General features: G+C 39.4%; 1 protein-coding gene across 1 annotated transcript in view; it reads left to right on the top strand.

Annotated features, from left to right (window-relative positions):
* Positions 1-21,219, top strand: part of LOC311176670 (guanylate-binding protein 3-like) — a gene marked incomplete at its 3' end in the record, with an annotated part of 34,423 nt that overhangs the window by 8,063 nt on the left and 5,141 nt on the right. The window contains exons 6-12 of the mRNA XM_084242321.1: positions 1,666-1,946; positions 3,283-3,495; positions 4,535-4,637; positions 4,970-5,163; positions 6,181-6,315; positions 14,637-14,801; positions 20,927-21,122. Coding sequence (XP_084098447.1) covers positions 1,666-1,946; positions 3,283-3,495; positions 4,535-4,637; positions 4,970-5,163; positions 6,181-6,315; positions 14,637-14,801; positions 20,927-21,122 — 1,287 coding nt within the window. The remainder of the gene's footprint in view (positions 1-1,665; positions 1,947-3,282; positions 3,496-4,534; positions 4,638-4,969; positions 5,164-6,180; positions 6,316-14,636; positions 14,802-20,926; positions 21,123-21,219) is intronic.

The following is a 21,219-nucleotide window of genomic DNA, read 5'->3' on the forward strand; positions in this document are numbered from 1 at the left end:
TCAGTGTGTGTGATGAAGCTCATTGCTCCCTGGACTTGTTGGCACTTTTGAGTCTTGTTCTATGTAGAGTAAGGCAGATGTTAATGTCACACATAGAAATGCATGTTCCTTCATTAAAATATCCCTGTTTTTTAATTTTAACATTTATCATTTTTTACCTTTTTTTAGACAATATTTGCTTCTACCCCACCCCTTCAGTTTGAGTATTCATAGAATTTCCTTCCCCAAGGCACCCATGCACAATCACCACAGTCCCCTGTGCTACTCCCTCCCTCACTCTCATCCCTCTCCCTCCTCCTTCCCTGCAGTATGTGTCTGGTTTATAATTGTCTGTTTCACTTTGTTCTGTTTTGTCACTGATGTCTTTATATGGTTTTTTTTTTTTTACACTGATGTCTTATATGGTTCCCCAATATTCCTGTTATAAGTGAAACCACCTGATACATTTCTTTTTCCTTCTGCCTTATTTCACTGAGCATAATTCCTTCTACCCCCATCCATGTTGCTGTGAATGGCATGAGTTTATCTTTTTTGATTGCTTTATAATATTCCATTGTGTATATATACCACATCTTCTTGATCCAGTCATCTATTTTTGGGCATTTGGGTCGTTTCCACACTGAGATTCCACGTTACACTAGTAAGAATGGCACATATCAAAAAAAAAAACAAAAAAAAAACAAGCAACAACAAGTGTTGGCGAGGATGCGGTGAAAAAGGAACTCTTCTACATTTCTGGCGGGAGTGCAAACTGGTCCAGCCACTGTGGAAAGCTGTCTGGAGGTTTCTCAGTCTACTAAAAATGAAGCTACCATACAATCCGACAACTCCACTCCTAGGGATCTACCCAAAGGACACGAAAACATTGATTCAAAAGAGCACCTGTACACCTATGTTTATTGCAGCACTGTTTACAATAGGAAAATATCTCTGGTAAAGTATTTTGAGCTCTCCTTTGTCTCATGAAACTTACACAGTAATGACATAAGCACCGGATTCTGTTAAGATTAGAAATCTGCATGCAGATGAGTTGATGTGAAAGTGTTTATTGGTGAAGAGACACAAGATGTACTGTGAATTTACAGCAGTTAGGAAATAAATAAGAGGACATGAGACTCTGAAAGCTCACTGAGTGTTTGAGAAACTGCTTAAATATGACCTTACCTCTTGAGCTGGATCATGGATAGGCCACCTGGGCAGACACACTGTGTCTTGTATACAGGTGGACTCATGCCTGAGGGAGGAGTGTGGCACTGGCCTGAAATTCATAATGATTTTTTTTATAAGGGGGCCCTTATTTTCATATGGAAAGAATTCCAATAAATTATGCACTTCACTTAGCTGTAAAGTAAGTTCCTTCTCATTTTATATCTGTGAGTAAAGTTTTCCAGAGAATCCTTGACTACATATTGATATCATTGACTTATGATTGAAACATGATGAATTAGAAAACCATAAAAGAGAGGTATAAAATATACAAAGTGATGTTATTGCCAGGATGTTGATTCATAGAAGAGGAAAGAGGAGAAGGCAATGATGAGAACAAGGTTGAAGATGAAGCAAAGATGAAAATGAAGTTGTTTCAATGAACTTTTTTTGATTTTTAGAATGTTGGTCTCCAAATGTTGTAAATTCCTTTTATTCCCTAAATATCATGACATTCAGGGCTGGGGACTCTAGTTGTGGCCTACGTGGATGCCATCAACAGTGGAAGTGTACCTTGTTTGGAGAATGCTGTGACAACTCTGGCCCAGCTTAAGAACTCAGAGGCTGTGCAGAAGGCAGCCGACCACTACAGCCAGCAGATGGCCCAGAGAGTGCAGTTCCCCACCAACACGCTCCAGGAGCTGTTAGACCTGCACACAGCCTGTGAGAGGGAGGCCATTGCAGTCTTCATGGAACATTCCTTCAAGGATGACCAGCGAGAGTTCCAGAAAAAGCTTGTGGTAATAAGTCTCATCTTTGTTTGCCTTATTTTTGTGTTTCCAGAAAGATGCCTAGATTTACCCTGCTCAGTCCTCGGATTCATGTGCTCTCATTACAGAAGGAACTTGATATAGTCCTTCCTTTTTCTAAAAGATTGAGTCGTTTTTTCCTATTATAACAAAACTAGTTACCATGAGCGCAGTATCTGCACTCTGCTCATGTACAATTAAAAAGCAAGTTTCAAATGAGTTTATTTACTATATGGAGACCCTGGGAACCAACCTTCTTTTTTTAATCCACCAAGAGCACATGCCATCCTCCTTTTGTTCTCAAATTTTACATGACAAACTTCTCTGCCCCAACCTACAGAAAATGCTTTTAAAGGATTTAAATGATTAGGTAATGACCAAGTGGAACTCTCTCTCAAAATCCATTATCTTTACATATCCCATTAATAGGATTGATATTCACAGTCCCAGAGAAAATGCAGAGTGTAAACATCAGAGATGAGACTATTGGGGTCTATAAATTCCTCTTAGAAAGGGCTCCTTTATTCTAAGTTTGCCTTTGAGTTTCCCTTTGACTATTTGACCAATCACAAATATCATTTCATTCATATAGAAGAGAGAACTGAAATTCTAACTAGACAAACAAGTTTTGTTCCTAATATTTATGCACACAAGCACTCATTTAAAGAACTTATGAGAAATTCAGAACTCTGTTCAGATACCACTTAATTCACAATGAGCAGCTGATATGCTATGTATATAATGTGCATCATACCACTCCAAGTAGAGAAGAAAGTCTACTTCTCATCATCCAATAACTTTCCATTATTCATTGTTGATGGATGGAGCATTGTTAATTCTACAATCTAAAGTGAACCATCGATAATACTTTATTGCATGTTTAAAGTGCTTGGGGGATAGATCATAAAAAATCTCAGTAAAAGGAAAAAATTCACAACTATGTAAGATGAAAAACGTTAACTAGAGTTATGTTGTGAACATCGTGCAATGTTGACAAATATCAAATTATTAAGTTGAACAAATGAAACTAATAAAATATTTTATGTCAGATACACCTCAATGAAGAAAATAATTGGTAGTTGACAGTTCATGACTACCAACCCCATCATTTCTGAGACAGTGACCTCAGCCCACAGGAGATGAGGGACTTTGAACCAGTTATGAAGAGAATTGATCAGAACTGGGACTAATACAAGACTCCTGGCTCCTGGTCATTTTGTGTTTCATCCACTCTTAGGTCACAAGACTGCTTCTTCCAGAAGGATCCCAGATGGACTTTACCTCCTAACAACTTCTTTTTTTGGATTTCTCCATTTTCCACTGGCAGGAAACCACAGAGAAAGAGAAGGAGAATTTCTTGCTGCAGAATGAAGATGCATCTCTCAAATATTGCCAGGCTGAGCTTTGGAAGATTTCAGAGTCCTTAATGGAGAGCATTTCCAGAGGAAGATTCTCTGTGCCTGGAGGACACAGTCTCTACTTAGAAGCTAAGAACAAAATTGAGCAGGACTATGAGCTGGTGCCCAGGAAAGGAGTTAAGGTGAGAAAAAAACAGAGCTGAGAAAAGCAAAATTGAGTGGTAGGGTCCAAGACTATAGTATTATTTGCATAGATAAAGGAAAATATAGAGGTAGGTCATTTTAGCTTTTATATCCAAATTACTTAGATTTTCTCAAATAAACCAGAAATATTTCTTCCCAAATGTAAGATGCATTAGCAGGAATCTAGATGAGAAAGACCATTCCTTTCACTTAGCAAACAATGTAACTCTTTTTGAGCTGCATATGGAAAATATATAATGAAAGAAACAAAAAATGTTCTCAGGAAGTTTAGTGTTTCAGAAAGGGACAAATAAATAGTCCATAGTTGAGGTAACGATTATCACAAAGGTATACACTGAGGGGATGATGACAGTGATTTTCGTGATGGTTACTGATGAACGACAATATTTAGAACACTTATTTCCTTAATCCAGATCTTGATTATCAATTTAATTCTGAGATATTGTGAATTAGCTACTACTTCCAATGAACTAAGCACCCCATTATAAAATTCAGAAAAGGAATGCACTGAGAAGTTAATAGCTTGCCTGTAAAGACACAGTCATCAGGTGGTGGAGCTAATAGAGAAGCTCTGGTACACGGCAGCCACTCAAATTTCAGAATGAACTTTAGGAAACTCCCCCGGAAGAAGAGGTAGGAGCTACATGTTTTAGTGTAAAAAAAAAAAAGTTATCTCATAAAGAATATGTGCATAAATATCCCATCAGCAGGAAAAAAATGCACAGACACTGCAAACAATTGACACTCTGTGTTTGCAGAACAGGATGTAAATCTGGTTGTCTGTGACCTGGGAGAGGTGTGGGTAGCATGCTTGAAAGAAGAAACTGTAGAACTAAAATGTGAGCTGTTCTCGCTGGTGTTTACTTTGTGGCCATTGAAGGAAAAGAACCAGTATGGATCTTCAAATGGATGAAGAATTTACAGGATATATTTTATAGTTTCACTGAACAATACTTTCCCTAATAAGAGAAGAGATGTTGCTGCCTGACTAGGCCTTGCCCCCTGTTGTTTCCTCAGGCAAAGGAGGTCCTCCAGAGCTTCCTGAAGTCACAGGCACCAACAGAGGAATCCATTCTGCAGGCAGACAAAGCCCTAACTGATGGAGACAAGGCCATAGCAGGTATGGGGCTGAGAGGGAAGGTCCTGCAGTGCACTGACACAGGTGAAAGCAAAACTTTCCTGAAATAACCAGCATCCTCTATGTCTGTGGGGAAATTGATACCTGTGAAATAAACCAGATGAGTGTTGTTGCTCCTGCAACCATCACATTCTAACACATTTTCCAGGTGTGACTACTAGATGGTTTTAGAGATCTCCCTGACATTTTATAGACTTAATATATATAGAACATATGTTAATATATTACTAGACTATTAAAGTCTATTAGCTCAGAAGGGTGCAGCTCTGCATTACTATTATTTTCCTCCCCCTGCAAAAACCATTGTGGAACAGCTGAGCGGGTCAAGAAGGAGGCAGCTGAGCAGGAACAGGAGCTCCTGAAACAGAAAGAGAAGGAACAACAGGAAATAACAGAGGCTCAAGAGAAAAGTTTCAAGGAAAACATAGTCCAACTGAAAGAGCAGATGGAGAGAGAAAAAGATGAACTACTTAGAGAGCAGGAAAAGATGCTGGATCATAAGCTGAAGGTATGTCTTCATGGCCTGAGCAGTGACTGAGGGCAAAACTATAATTCCTCAGTAGGAAGAGAATAAAAAATTGAACTAAAATTGTGGCCTAAAAGTAAATCCAAAGGCATATTATTACCTGAAATATCAAATAAACCTGGATCATGTGAAGCCTTAAATGTATCAGATTCAACACCTCCTGTGGCATTTCATTTTGCAGAATACAAAAAACACACACGACTATATTATTTATAAGATCAGATCTGACCCCAAATTCAATAAGACAGCAGTCGTAGAGCCCTTAATGGTACGTAAAACCACTAAGAATAAGGGGGGTGGGAATTATATGGACTATAACAAAGATGAAAATGCATACATTGTGCATAAATGCATATATTTATATCAAAATGAAAAATGATATAAAGAATATTTCTAAAAAAACTACAAAGAAACATGAAATAGATCCATTTGGTCTTGAAAGTAAAAGATTGTGGTTGATATAAAATCGGGATGCTAAAAACACTAAAATTGGGTCTATTTTATTCCAAATTGCCTAAGTCATTCCTAGATATAAGAGTGTATAGAATGTGCATGAATAATCCGGGAGGGCATTCTTAGAAGCATTCTTTGTCCCCAACCTGGAATGCGTTAACTGTGTTCTATAGAGAGCCAGCACTTCCCATTATTTGTTATGTATGTTCTCATACCACCTCAGTGGAATCAAGAGATACTCAGAATTACATCTACATCCCCCTCCAAAGTGCACTCAAAGGATTTGAACACATTGCAGGCATAGCCATCAGGCCTGGCTCAGCCCCAACACATCCCACTGCAGTGATATGTTCAGGGGTCATATGGAGATACAAACCATGGATACTTCCACTTTGCAGGTCCAAACATATGGATATATTTTACAAACTCATCAAAAAGCACCTATGGTTGTGGGAAGTAGCAGGACATACTTAGCTGCTGAAATTGTTAAATAGAAAATACTGATAATTGGGTATTTTTAACAGGAGACTCTCTTCTTTTTTACAGATGCAAGAAGAACTACTTACTGAAGGATTCCAAAAGAAATATGAGGAGATGAAAAAAGAGGCAAATAATCTGAGAGAAGCTATTCAAGAAACTAGGAGCAATAGATCCACAACAATCCTTGATGGCCTCCTTGAGGCTTGTAGTGTATTAACTAGAGTACTGTCTATGCCTTTTATGGTCATTGATACAGGCATGAAAGCTCTTGGCACAATTATGAATACTCTCTTTGGTGGCTGTTGCATTCAATAAATTCAAAAAGTAAAAAGTTACTACCATAGTATATCAGGGGTTGACATCTTAAAAACAACATTCATTTTGACTGAATTAATATAAATTAATGGAAAAAATAGGATATAATGACTCAATCAGAGAAAAGTTTCCCACAAAGAAAAAAGACAGTGAGCTGAAGAAATCATCTGTAACCTACAGTATGGGTATGGAGATAATTTCTCTATATAATGAGATTATATAATCTGTGAGGAATTAATAGAAAAAATTTAACTTTTCTGATTATTAAAGATATTCAAAGTAAAATTAGGAGTTGACTGTATCATCTGTCAAATATCATCTGGAAAACTTTTGATAGTAGACCAGATTGGCACATTGGGAAAGTGGCAGAGTCTCATATTTGTAGCATAGTGCAAAGGGTACAAATATGTATCTCAAAAATTGAAATGAAAATGCTGTTGATTCAACAAGTCTACATTGACCACATAGATTTTATTTATCCAATCTGAAATGAGATAAATAGTAATGTATTTGTTGCAAGATTTTTGTAACTTTAAAAGATGAAACAACTTTAAAGTTGCTCTGTCAGCAGGCAAGGTAACTCTTAATACAGCCTTTAAAAAGAAACCTCTACAGTCAATAACTTGAAAGTAGAAAATATCTTTATACTGACATGAAAAAACTCTATGATTTTTCATGAATCAATAAAAGATGCAGAAAATATATAAAGGTGTACCACTGAATTTACAAAATAATGAACAGATCATCTGTCTCCGGGAAGCACAACTAAATTGTTACTGTGGATACACAGTAGCAACATGGGAACATAACTTGTTTTACTTAGTATGTTCTTTGTGCCTCTTCTATCTAGTAAGAATTATAATTTATTTAAACACAAGTGGATGCGAGGGGCGGAGCAACATGGCAGCGAGGAGACGCTGCGAGTAAGATCTCCCATTAAAAAAAGTTAATAGGGAGGAAAAGCGGCAGGTCCCAGTGAGAACTGGGACACGGAAGATAAACGGACGACTCCAGCAAACTGCCCGAAGAAGAAAGTGGCCATAAAAGAGGACCAGAAGGGAGGGAAGCGCAGAACCCTGCTCCCCTCCCCCGCCCACAGAGGCGGCACTCTCCGACCGGCAGAGAGGAGGGAAACAACAAACCAAAACGGCCAACAAGAAAAACGGACGCAGCAAGTGGGACTGTGAGTGGAAAGGAACTATTTCAGCCACCACACCCCGTGAACGGGAGCTGTGGAGAACCCTGCAGGATCCGCCGAGGAGGTGAGCTCCAGGCGCCATTAAAGAGAGCCCCGCCCCCCAGGAGGAGACCAGCACCAGCACACAGCCCCGGCCGCCCGGTAAGCTTGCACAGAAACCTCGGAGGCCCTCCCTGAGTGAGCAGGAACAAGGCACCCAGGCAGGGGAGCGGGATTCAAAAGGCGCCATTCCCGCGCCACTGATCTGGGCTACAGCCCGCGTCCTGGAACTGAGGGCTTTGGAACTGAGACCCGGGGCACGAAATTAGGGGCGTGGGTTCCCCACGACGGTGGGGCACAAGGCAGACACAGCACCCCAAAGCCGTTGAGGTGTACCCTACCATCCCCGCTCTGCTCCCTGTCCCACGGGGTGGAAAATCAGCTCCCCAAGGGCTCTAGGAGAGATCTCTGGTGCCACCTAGCGACTTGACCCCAGCACAGGCTACTGAAGGAGCTAGTGGCCAGCTGGGGAGTTAGCCCACACCGGGCCCCTTCTGAACAAGTAGTCTGAGCCCACAGGGAGAGCGAGCACCCACAGCCGGGGCAGACCAGGCGCGCAGAAGAGTGTGCCTGAGACCAGAAGCGCAGGGAGTGTGTCCCACATCACCATTTTAGAACAGGGACATTTCTTCAGTAAAGACTACCTGCAGAAGGCTTCCTCAGGAGCCAGAGGTGAGCGGGGGAAGTTCGCCCACGCCAGACCCCCTCTGGCCTGCAGTCCAAGCCCAGAGGGGAGCAGGAACCCACCGCCGGGGCAGACCAGGCGCACAGGGGAGTGTGTCCCCACATCGGCATTTTAGAACAGGGACCTTTCTCCAGTAAAGGTTGCTTGAAACTGACAGATGACTCCTGGAAGAACCAGAGGGGAACAGAGAAGCCCACCCAAGATGCCGGCAAGTCCCAACAACACAGTGTCCCAACGCATACGGCAAATTAGAAAACAGACAGTAGGGAGGAGAAGAACCACACGCAACCTAGCAACTCTCCAGAGAAAAAGCACACCACAAAAAGAAAGCCAGCCCCCAGATTGCAACGACAATAACTTGGAAGAATTTCTGAGACTTCCAGAAAGAGAATTTAAAATTGCCGTGATTAAAAAACTGACAGAAGTCATAAAGGAAAACAATGATAAGGGAAAAATAATCAACGATCAGAAGAATGCAATTGAGTCCCTAGAGAGGGAAAACAATGGTCAGAAGAAAGAAATTGAGTCCCTAAAGAGGGAAGTAAAAGAAATGCAGGAGATCAAAGAATTAATGGAAGAACTAAAGAATTCTGGGAAAAGCAATGAAAGCAGAATAGATGAAATGGAAGAACGAATAAGTAATCTTGAAGACACAGAAATAAAAAGAACCAAAACAGAAAAGGAAAGAGAAGTACGAAGGAAAAAGAACGAAGAAAGACTTCGGGAACTATCTGACTCCATGAGGAAAGGAAATATAAGAGTTATAGGAATACCAGAAGGAGAGGAGAGAGATGTAGGAACAGAGAAAATATTCAAAGAGATAATTGAAGAGAACTTCCCAAATGTGAAGAAGGAGCTGAAAATTGATATACAAGAAGCAAGAAGAACACCAAACTTCCACGACGAAAGGAAAAATACAGCAAGACACATAATAGTAAAGCTCCCAAGAATCCAGGACAAGGAAAAAATAATGAAGCTGGCAAGAGGGAAGAAACAGATAACATTCAAAGGAAAACCAATCAGGCTGACATCAGACTTCTCCGAAGAAACACTACGGGCAAGGAGAGAGTGGAAGGACATAGTCAACAGACTCCAAGAAAACAGATGCCAACCAAGAATACTCTATCCCGCAAAGCTCTCCTTCCTCTTTGAAGAAAGAATATGGACCTTCCCAGACAAACAGAAACTCCGGAATTTCATTGCAACTAAACCCCCACTCCAAAAAATACTACAAGGAGTCCTAAAGCCAGAACCTCAGAGGGATGAATAACAATGAAAGAAGGCCAAAAAAAAAAAAGTTATTACAAGAATAAATAAATAAAATCAAAGGAAAGACAAACACAATGGCAAATACAGATGCTAACATATCAATATTAACTCTAAATGTAAATGGACTAAACTCTTCAATAAAAAGACACAGAGTTGCAGCCTGGATTAAGAAACAAAACCCAACCTTTTGCTGTCTCCAGGAAACACATTTAGCTACAAAAGATAAAAATAGGCTCAAAGTTAAAGGATGGAAAACAATCCTACAAGCAAATGGACCAAAAAAGAAAGCAGGAACAGCTATACTTATATCAGATAAAACAGATTTCAAACTCAAAAAGATAAAAAGAGACCCCAATGGTCACTACATTATGATCAAGGGGACAATACTTCAAGAGGAAATAACACTCATTAACATATACTCACCAAACGAAGGAGCACCAAAATATATCAGACAACTGTTGTCCTCTCTGAAAACAGATATCAGAGGAAACACATACGTAGTGGGAGACTTCAACACACCACTATCAACAATGGATAGATCAACAAGACAAAAAATAAGTAAAGAAACCAAAGCTCTAAATAAGGACCTAGAGCAATTGGGCTTAACAGACATCTATAGAACACTAAACCCCAAAAAAACGGAGTACACATTTTTCTCAAGCGCACACGGATCATTCTCCAGGATCGACCACATACTGGGGCACAAGACAAACATCAACAGATACACCAAAATTGAAATCATATCAACCATCTTTTCTGACCATGAAGGCATCAAACTAGAAATAAACCATAAAAAGAAGGCAAAGAACTTTCCTACCTCATGGAGATTAAAAACCACACTACTGGAAGACAATTGGACTAATGAGGAGATCAAAGAAGAAATTAAAAATTTTTTTGAATTGAACGACAAGGAGGACACCAATATCCTAAATGTATGGGATGCAGCAAAAGCAGTAATAAGAGGAAAATATATAGCAATAGAAGCTCACATCAAGAAACAAGAAAGAACGCAAAGAAACAACCTAATCTCGAAGCTCAAAGATCTAGAAAAAGAACAACAAAAAAAACCCAAAACCAGTAGAAGAAAAGAAATAATAAAAACCAAAGCAGAAATAAATGAGATCAAAACTAAAAAAACAATCCAAAAGATCAATGAAACCAAGAGCTGGTTCTTTGAAAAAATCAATAAAATAGACAAACCCCCAGCCAGGCTCACAAAGGAAAAAAGGGAGAAAGCACAAATAAACAGGATCATCAATGAAAGAGGAGAAATCACAACGGACACAGCAGAAATCAAAAGAATAATCAGTAACTACTATGAACAGTTATATGGAAAAAAGTTTAACAATCTAGAGGAGATGGACAAATTCCTACAACTCTACAATCACCCAAAGCTAGATAAAGAAGAAATAGAACACCTAAACAGACCAATTACAATTAGCGAAATTGAAATGGTAATCAAAAACCTCCCTAAAAACAAAAGCCCAGGACCTGATGGATTTACAAATGAATTCTACCAAACATTCAGAGACGAATTAGTGCCTATCCTTCACAAACTCTTCCAAAAAATTGAGAAGGAAGGGACAATACCAAACACGTTTTATGAAGCCAACATTACACTAATACCAAAACCGAACAAGGACAACACAAAAAAGGAAAACTACAGGCCAATCTCCTTAATGAACACTGATGCAAAAATCCTCAATAAAATTTTAGCTATCAGAATCCAACAATGTATCCATAAGATAATTCACCACGACCAAGTAGGATTCATTCCAGGGACACAAGGATGGTTTAACATCCGAAAATCAATCAATGTTATCCAACACATCAACAAAAAGAAATATAAAAACCATATGATAATATCAATAGATGCTGAGAAAGCTTTCGACAAAGTGCAACACCCATTCATGATAAAAGCCCTTGAAATTCTTGGGATACAAGGAACATACCTCAACATCATAAAGGCCATCTATGACAAGCCAACAGCCAGTATCATTCTCAATGGTGAAAAGCTGAAAGCAATTCCATTAAGATCTGGAACAAGACAAGGATGTCCACTGTCACCACTGCTTTTCAATATAATACTGGAAGTCCTAGCCAGGGCAATAAGACAAGAGAAAGACATCCAAGGAATCCAAATAGGAAAAGAAGAAGTCAAACTATCACTATTTGCAGACGATATGATATTATACATAGAGAACCCCAAAAACTCCACAGAAAAGCTAATTCAACTCATCAATCAGTTCAGTAAAGTGGCAGGATACAAAATCAACACGCAAAAGTCAGTAGCCTTCCTATACACAAACAATAAATCTGAAGAAGAAGAAATCAAAAAAACCATCCCTTTTGTTATTGAAACAAAAAAAATCAAATATTTGGGAATAAATCTAACAAAAGAGGTAAAGGACCTATACAAAGAAAACTATAAAACACTGTTAAAAGAAATAGAAGAAGACACAAAGAAATGGAGAGACATCCCCTGCTCATGGATTGGAAGAATAAACATTATTAAAATGGCCATCCTTCCAAAAGCAATATACAGATTCAATGCTATTCCAATCAAAATTTCAATGTCATTCTTCAAAGAAATAGAACAATTATTGATGAAATTCATATGGAATCACAAAAAAACCCCGAATAGCCAAAGCTCTCCTGAAAAAAAAAGAAGGGAATGGAGGCATCACACTCCCAGACTTCAAACTATACTACAAAGCCATAATCATCAAAACTGCATGGTATTGGAACAAGAACAGACATACAGACCAATGGAATCGAATAGAAAATCCAGAAATAAACCCACAGATTTATGGTCAACTAATCTTTGACAAAGGAGCAAAGACTATGCATTGGAGCAAAGAAAGTTTGTTCAATAAATGGTGCTGGGAAAACTGGGTCGCTACATGCAAAAGAATGAAGCTTGACCACTACCTCACACCATACACAAAAATCAACTCAAAATGGATTAAAGAACTAGACATAAGACCTGAAACCATAAAATATATAGAAGGAAATATAGGCGAAACACTACGTGATTTGCACATCAAAGACATCTTTACAGACACATCACCCAAAGCAGTGATAGTGAAGGTAAAGATAAACAGCTGGGACTACATCAAATTAAAGAGCTTTTGCACAGCAAAAGAGACAATAACAAAAACAAAGAGAAACCCCACCAACTGGGAGAACATTTTTGCACCCAACACTAATGATAAAGGACTGATCACAAAAATCTGCAAAGAGCTGATCAGACTCAACAACAACAAAGAAAATAATCCAGTCAAAAAATGGGCAGAAGAGCTAAAAAGAAACTTCTCTGAAGAGGAAATGCCAATGGCCAACAGACATATGAAAAAATGTTCAACATCACTTGTCATCAGGGAAATGCAAATCAAAACTACCATGAGATACCATCTTACACCAGTGAGAATGGCACATATTAAAAAAACTAGCAACAACAAATGTTGGCGAGGGTGTGGAGAAAAAGGAACTCTTCTGCACTGTTGGTGGGAGTGCAAACTGGTCCAACCACTGTGGAGAGCTGTGTGGAGATTTCTGGACCTACTAAACATAGAGCTTCCATATGATCCAGCAATTCCACTCCTAGGTATTTACCCAAATGACACAGAAACATCAATTCCAAAGAACACCTGCACCCCTATGTTTATAGCAGCACTGTGTACAATAGCTAAGCTTTGGAAACAACCCAAATGCCCAAAAATAGATGACTGGATCAAGAAGATGTGGTACATATATACCATGGAATATTACTCAGCATTCAAAAAAGATAAACACATGCAATTTGCAGCAACATGGATGGCGCTGGAAGGGATCATGCTCAGCGAAATAAGCCAAAAAGAAAAAGAAAAATACCGGATGGTCTCACTCATAGCAGGAATCTAGAAAACGTAAATAAGGGACCAGGAAAATGAATAACTATAAGAAAATGAAAATCAAAATCAACAAAAAACTATGAACCAGAGACACTTTTAGGGGGGCCGGAGGGGAGGGATTGGGGTCAGAATGGGGGGGCTGCAATTGTATGGGGAATATAACAATAAAATTTATAAAAAAAAAAAAAAGAATAAAATGTACTAAATTTAAAAAAAAAATAAAAAAAAATAAATAAACACAAGTGGATGCAATTACTAACATGTGACCAGAAACAATAATCATGGATGGGGAGTTCCCACAGCAGGAGGAATAGGTGCTATGCTAGGAGTTCTGCTTAAGTCAGTTCCACAGAACACTCTAGTTACTACAGTAGGAAACAAAAAGTACGAGATGAAAATCCTAATTTTAGCCTCTCAAAAAGCCTTGAAATTCTAATCCCTAACCTATTTTCAGAATTAAGTACTAAAATGTTGGCTGACATGGTTCCCAAAGTCCAGCACCACATTTTCAAGGTGGTAAATTTCCAGGAAAATTTTGTTGAAGGAAAACCTAACATGTCGGAATTCATTCCAGCTGTCTAGAGCTTAAAACTCTTGGGTTAGAATGAAATGCTTGTCATTCCACTGGGGTACAGGCCTGAGGTGTGGGGGATGAGAGGATTCACCAGAGACAGAATGGGGAACAGAACAGGCAGACTGATTGAAATACACCGCTGAGGGGAGCAGTGGGCAAGTCAGGAGAGGTCTGCTACCCCATGTGGACAGCTCCCTGGCCAGTGATCAAACTCGTGCTTCACTGACTATGGACCACTTCATAGGTTGCATCTTAACCCACTGCACCACCAGGGAGGCCTGGGTAGCCATTTTAAAGAAAATTATAGCTCAAACATAATATTGCACTTCCTCATTCCAGGCATCTCCAACGGATGCCTAAACCTAAGATACATTCTCGTATATATCATGGACACATTCCTAAAAAACACACGATTTCTAATACTTATAAAACCTTCCAAAAATTGAAGATTTTAGTTGAGAAAACATGTGAACCCATATAACCTCTTACTAGCACGACTTCCAGAAATCCTTTTCTGGTTGTTGACTCACTGCTTTGTCCCCTGTTCAGTTTCATGTTATTCTACATCTGTTAGAAGTTCCTTTACTTCTGACTATTCTCTCAAGGAAATCCAGAGAGCTGCGTGACATTGGAAGGATGACATATAAATCCAACTATGCAGTGACAGACACAGAAGTCACTAAATCATTCCACCTCAACAGAGGAGAGAAACAGGTAAGATCTACTACTTTCTCACCATAGCTGCTTTCTTTCCAGCTCCACAGGAGTTCTCGTCTGGGAAAAGGAGCCCAGGATGAGGTTGGGACAGGACAGAAGGGATTTTTGAAAGTCAGCTTTTTTCTAAAACCTGAGCATCACCAAGATATGCCTGACATGGGCCATCAGCTTTTCTGAAGAAAATCTGGGTGTTTTGAGGTGACTGGGTATCCCAGCTGTTACTACTGTGCTGGTGAGGAGTTAGGCAGCAAGTGTGACAGGTACTGAGAGACTGAAATGCATCAGGAGTGTCTTTCTCGATGCTGATATTGTCTGTGTTGCCAGGAGACACTGACCACAATGCTCTGTGAGGGAACTTGCCATGAATGTGCCAACTCACTCCTCACCTCTTACCCTAGTTCTTGACTATATTACTTTACTAAACAGCTTCCTCTTCAAAGTATCAGCGGTGGTAGTTTTATACACATGAGCTCTCAGTGCTCCCAAGCAGTTTTGACCCTGCCTTCTGGAAAATCTTCCCTGAGTTCCCTGCTTGTCACTATCTTCATTCGTCATCTACTGTCTGACAGTTCTTTCTCTCCTTTTCAGCAACTCTTCCCCTTCCTGCTTGTCCTCTTTTCCTCCTGCCATACCTCCTCTTCTTCTCCCTGCTTCTATTTCTCTTCTATATTGTGTGTGCGTGTGTGTGTGTGTGTGTGTGTGTGTGTGTGTGCGCGAGGGGGATAACTAACAGAAATCAGTGTGTGGCTGGAAATGTAGATATTTATTTGACTATATTCATCTCTAGCTCTCCTCATCTGTCTTCTGATCTTTTCAACCCTATTTCATAGTCTTTTATTCACTTTCTGACACATATCTACACAAGCATGACTTTTAGGACCATTCAGTATTTGCAACAATGCAGTTGCACCCCTATTTAGCTAGAGGCTAATTTAATATAAGACTAATGAAGATTAACTTAAGGATTGTGTGCATATATAAGCTTGTAATAAGGCTTTGGAAGGGTATCTGATATGTGTTTCACAAAGTCATATATAATTTTGTCTAGAACTTTAAAAATGTTTTATTTGGAAGAATTTCAAACTAATACAAAATAGAGTCAGCTTCAACAAATACCACTCATTACTATTTTTATTTACTCTACATCTTTCCCTCTCTCTCCAATTATGTAATAGTTAATTCCATCTTCTTTCATCCAAAGGTATCAGCATCATATACTTCCATCCAAAAATATTTCAGTTGTCTTTAAAAGTGAGAAGTTGCCTCAAGTAACATACTCACAATGTTGTCAACTACAAAAACTAATTTCATAGAAACACCAAAAATCAAGATAGTGTTCAATTATCCCTCACTGTCTCTTTTCTTTAAAAGAAAATGTTTAAGAGAAGTTTAGGTTTACAATAAGTTTAGGTTTAAAATAGAGAGGAAGGAAAGTAGAGAGATTCTCATAAAATGCCTGCTCTCAGACCTGCATGGTCTTCCCTGTTTTTAACATTATTAACCAAAATAGTACCTTGTTTAAAAGAACTAGGCTGCACATTGTAATCACCCAAAGTCCACTGTTTACCTAAAGGTTTGCTCTTGATGTTGCACATTTAGTAGCTTAGGTCAAATTCATAATAACATGTATTATTCATCACAAAACCATAGAGAATATTTTCATTGGTTTCTTTCACTTATTAATATGTGTTTAACCTCCTTTATGTCTTTTATCAGGTTGATAGCTCATTACTCTTTAGCATTGAATATTCTTCCAATGTTAGGATCTAGCAAAGCTGATCTATTCATTAATCTACCAAAGAATGTGTTGGTTGCATCCAAGTTTTGTCAGCTTGAAGAAAGTGAGTTTTGTATTTTATATTATTTGCCAAAAGGAGCAAATATGGACCCTCTATGGAGCTCTATGGATGCTCATTTCAGGAAAATAAGCCAGTCTAATGGGAAGAAACTTAAAAATTACTTGAACATTTATCATGTTTGTTCACCACACACTGATTTTATTGTGTGGGCCTTACAAGAACTGTATCAGGTAACTTCTGGTGCTTGCTGAGAAGACAGGGCTTGGGTATTTTTAAACATTAGCCCAAGTGATTCTCATGAATCGCAATAAAACTATTTCATCCTACTTGTTTATTTAGATTGGGCATTTCAGTAGGCCTGTGTTTTCAAAATCTGTTTAAAAATTTCTATTCATTCCTAAAGCTTTTAAAATGTTTAGTCTATGCATTTTTGGATGCAACCAAAGTTCTACAATTCTTCTTACACATAACACACAGGCGAGGGTTCACATTTAATTCCAACAACTCTGCTACCACTAACTATTGGAAAAGAAATAAAATTATACAAATAAATTCTGATAAATAAATGAATGTCACATTCTGATGAAAAGATTTGCATACGACATCAAAGACATCTTTACAGATACATCACCCAAAGCCGTGATAGTGAAGGCAAAGATAAACAGCTGGGACTACATCAAATTAAAGAGCTTCTGCACAGCAAAAGAGACAATAACAAAAACAAAGAGAAACCCCACCAACTGGGAGAACATTTTTGCACACAACACTAATGATAAAGGGCTGATCACAAAAATCTGCAAAGAGCTGATCAGACTCAACAACAACAAAGAAACTAATCCTGTCAAAAAATGGACAGAAGAGCTAAAAAGAAACTTCTCTGAAGAGGAAATGCAAATGGCCAACAGGCATATGAAAAAATGTTCAACATCACTTGTAATCAGGGAAATGCAAATCAAAACTACCATGAGATACCATCTTACACCAGTGAGAATGGCACATATTAAAAAAACTAGCAACAACAAATGTTGGCGAGGGTGTGGAGAAAAAGGAACTCTTCTGCACTGTTGGTGGGAGTGCAAACTGGTCCAACCACTATGGAGAGCTGTGTGGAGATTTCTTAACCTACTAAATAAACATAGAGCTTCCATATGATCCAGCAATTCCACGCCTAGGTATTTACCCAAATGACACAGAAACATCAATTCGAAAGAGCACCTGCACCCCTATGTTTATAGCAGCACTGTTTACAATAGCTAAGCTTTGGAAACAGCCCAAATGCCCAAAAATAGATGACTGGATCAAGAAGATGTGGTACATATATACCATGGAATATTACTCAGCATTCAAAAAAGATAAACACATGCAATTTGCAGCAACATGGATGGCGCTGGAAGGGATCATTCTCAGCGAAATAAGCCAGAAAGAAAAAGAAAAATATCAGATGGTCTCACTCATAGCAGGAATCTAGAAAACTTAAATAAGGGACCAGGAAAATGAATAACTATAAGAAAGTGAAAATCAAAATCAACAAACAACTATGAACCAAAGACACTCTATGGGGGATGGGGGCAGGGAGGGGAGGGACTGGGGTCAAAATAAGGGGGTTACAATTGTATGGGGAATATAAAAATAAAATTTATTTTAAAAAAAGATTTGCATACCTTATTACTACTTAGATACTTGCAGCTCATTAAACACATTGATAAACTTTAATACATTGTTAAATTTGCTCATTTTTTAAAGCGGTGCAGTAAACATGGTGCAGTAAACAGTGTATTTTTTTTTTATTATTTAGATCCACTCTGATAGCAGACTGTACAGTAATAATCAGGCAGGATTTATTTGTTTACCTATAATACTAGTTAGAAAATGGAGGTTTATTGGGCCCCCCTAGTGGCACAAGGGGTTAAGATGCAACCTATGAAGATGTCCGCAGCCTCCACAGCACAAGTTCGATCCCAGCTGGTCAGGGAGCAAACCACATGGCGCAGCAGACCTCTCCTGACTCGCCCACTGCTCCCCTCAGCCGTGTACTTCAGTCAGTCTGCCTGTTCTGCTCCCCTTCTGTCTCCTGTGACACGTCTAACCCCCTGCATCTCAGGCCTGTACACCAGCTCTTGTATGCAGAAAGAAAGGGGGGGGGGAGAGAGAGAAAGAGAGAGAAAGAGAAAAAGAAAGAAAAAGAAAGAGAAAGAAAAAGAAAGAAAGAGAGAAAGAGAGAAATAAAGAAAGAAGAGGCTTACAGAAATACATTCCGAGGTCAAAACTGTGAAAACCAATAAGCATTTTGAACACTTGGGGTTGAACCTTGGCAGTCTGACTCCAGAATGTGATATCCCAGGATGGCTCTGGGTTCCTTTAACCTGACCCATCCTTGCCCACCTCCAGAGGGAAATCAGTCAGTAAGTCCCCCACAGTGCTTATTTGGAAACAAAACAACAGAAGAAGCAGACAGGCAGGGCGTGATCATGAAGACAGCATGTGCTCCTCCCTCTTTCCTCTTCCCACTGTCCTAGCTGACCTCTAAAAACCTCCTTCTAGCTCCCCTGGAAAAGGAAACAGCGGGAGAACGCCAGGCTTATGGGGTCTGTCGTTTACTGTTTCACCCACACACAGGTAAACTCTCTTGAGTCCTGACCTCGTTTAAATGGGTTCCGAATGTTGATTTCCACTTCCTCCACCATGTGGTCTCTCAGTCACCAAGCTGGTCCTCTCCTGCCTGCTCATCCTCCTCATGGCAAGTGTCCTCCACCTGCTTGCAACAGGGGAAAGGGTCACCGCTTCAGTCCAAAGCCAATTCTTCACCCTATTTTAGAAATTACCCTCCCTGCCTTCAGGGACACTCAATTTTTCATCCATACTTTATATGATTTACCACATATCAGCAATATTTTAGTAACACCATAAACATTATGAGATATGTGATCCTCTTAATGACCAGAACAGCAACAGTATTACTTTCAATATTCCCACTTTATGGAAGAAAAAAACCGAGACACAGAGAAAATACTAATCTTTAAAGAGGTCACAAAACTAGGAGAGAATGGGAACATGTGAACGCTGCTTAGTAATGTATCTGAGGAAGCAAATGCACAGCCGAAATACTGGGACTGCTCGCTGTCTGTTGCTTTCATGAAATATCACATCATTTTTAAAAAATTAACTAATATATTTATTTTTAATCAAAGCAATGTAGGGGTATTCCCACCAGGTATTCCCACCTCAGTGCACCCACCACCAAGTCACCTGCACTCCACCACCAAAGGCCATAAGCCTCCCTCTCTCCCTGTTCTCCCCCCCCTCACTCTCCTTCCTGTTATCTCAGTTATCAAAGGTTAGTTCTGTAATTGTTTTTTTTAAGATGTTTATTTATGCATATAAGAGCTGGGGTACAGGCTAGAGATGCAGGGGCTGAGACATCCACCAGAGACAGAATGGGGAACAGAACAGGCAGACCGACTGAAATACACTGCTGAGGGGAGCAGCGGGCGAGTCAGGAGAGGTTTGCTGAGCCATGTGGGTTGCTCCCTGGCCAGCTGGGGATCGAAATCATGCTGCAGAGGCTGCGGACTGCTGCATAGTGTGGTGCTTAACCCCTTGTGCCACCAGGGAGGACCTGTTATCAGTTTTTAAAGGGTAGGTTTTCAGCTTGTCTTTATGGGAATATTAATTTATTTCCTTTATATTCTACATATAAGTGAAACCAACTAGTAATTATCTTTCTCTGTTTGATTTTTTTGCCTACTATTATCCTTTCAAGTTCAATCCATGTGGCTGTCAATGGCATGAATTTTTCCCTTTTCTTTTACTTTATTTTATATATATTTTACATCATTCTTCCTTTTTGTACCATGTATTCTTCTCAGGTGGTGTCCCTGTCAAATTCCTACCACCAGCTTACCCGTGCACTATCATCACAGTCCCTGACTCTTCTCTCCCCTGTTTTGATCCCTCTCCCTCCCCCTCCCCTGCAGAAGGTTTCTTCTTTATAGTTGCCTGTTAATTTTGTTCTTTTAATTTATTATAATTATTATTTTCCTGATCCCTTATTTGGTTCCCCTACATTCCTCCTATAAGTGAGACCATCCGATATTTTTCTCTTTCTTTCTGTTTTAACTCCCTCACATCTCCATCTATGTTGCTGAATGGCATGAGTTTATCTTTTTTGACTGCTGAGTAATATTCCATTGTGTATAATTACCACATCTTCACAATCCAGTCATCTACTTTTGTATATTTCTGATATGCACAGGGCTTGTGTCACCAACAGCTCTGACCTACAGTGCTATTATTTTTTTTTGCAAATGTTCCTCTGCGTTACAGTTCACCATGGCATCTGGATCCATCATGACAGCCCCCACCTGCCCAGTCGAAAATGAGGAAAAGCAGCTGAGGGTAAAATCAAGAAGCACTGAGGATTTTGGAGAAGATCTCAGAGCCCGTGATGGTGGTGGCCTTTGCAGGGTTGTATCACACAGGAATTCCTACTTAATGGACTGCCTGGCAGAACAGAACCACAGTGAGTGCTGTTCCAGGGCAAGGGACACATGCTGGTTCAGCAGTGAGGACAGAGGCTGATAGTATCTCCTTTAGGATCATTTGAGGAAAATTCTAGC

Source organism: Talpa europaea, assembly GCF_964194135.1.
Source record: "Talpa europaea genome assembly, chromosome: 9".
Taxonomy (NCBI): domain Eukaryota; kingdom Metazoa; phylum Chordata; class Mammalia; order Eulipotyphla; family Talpidae; genus Talpa; species Talpa europaea.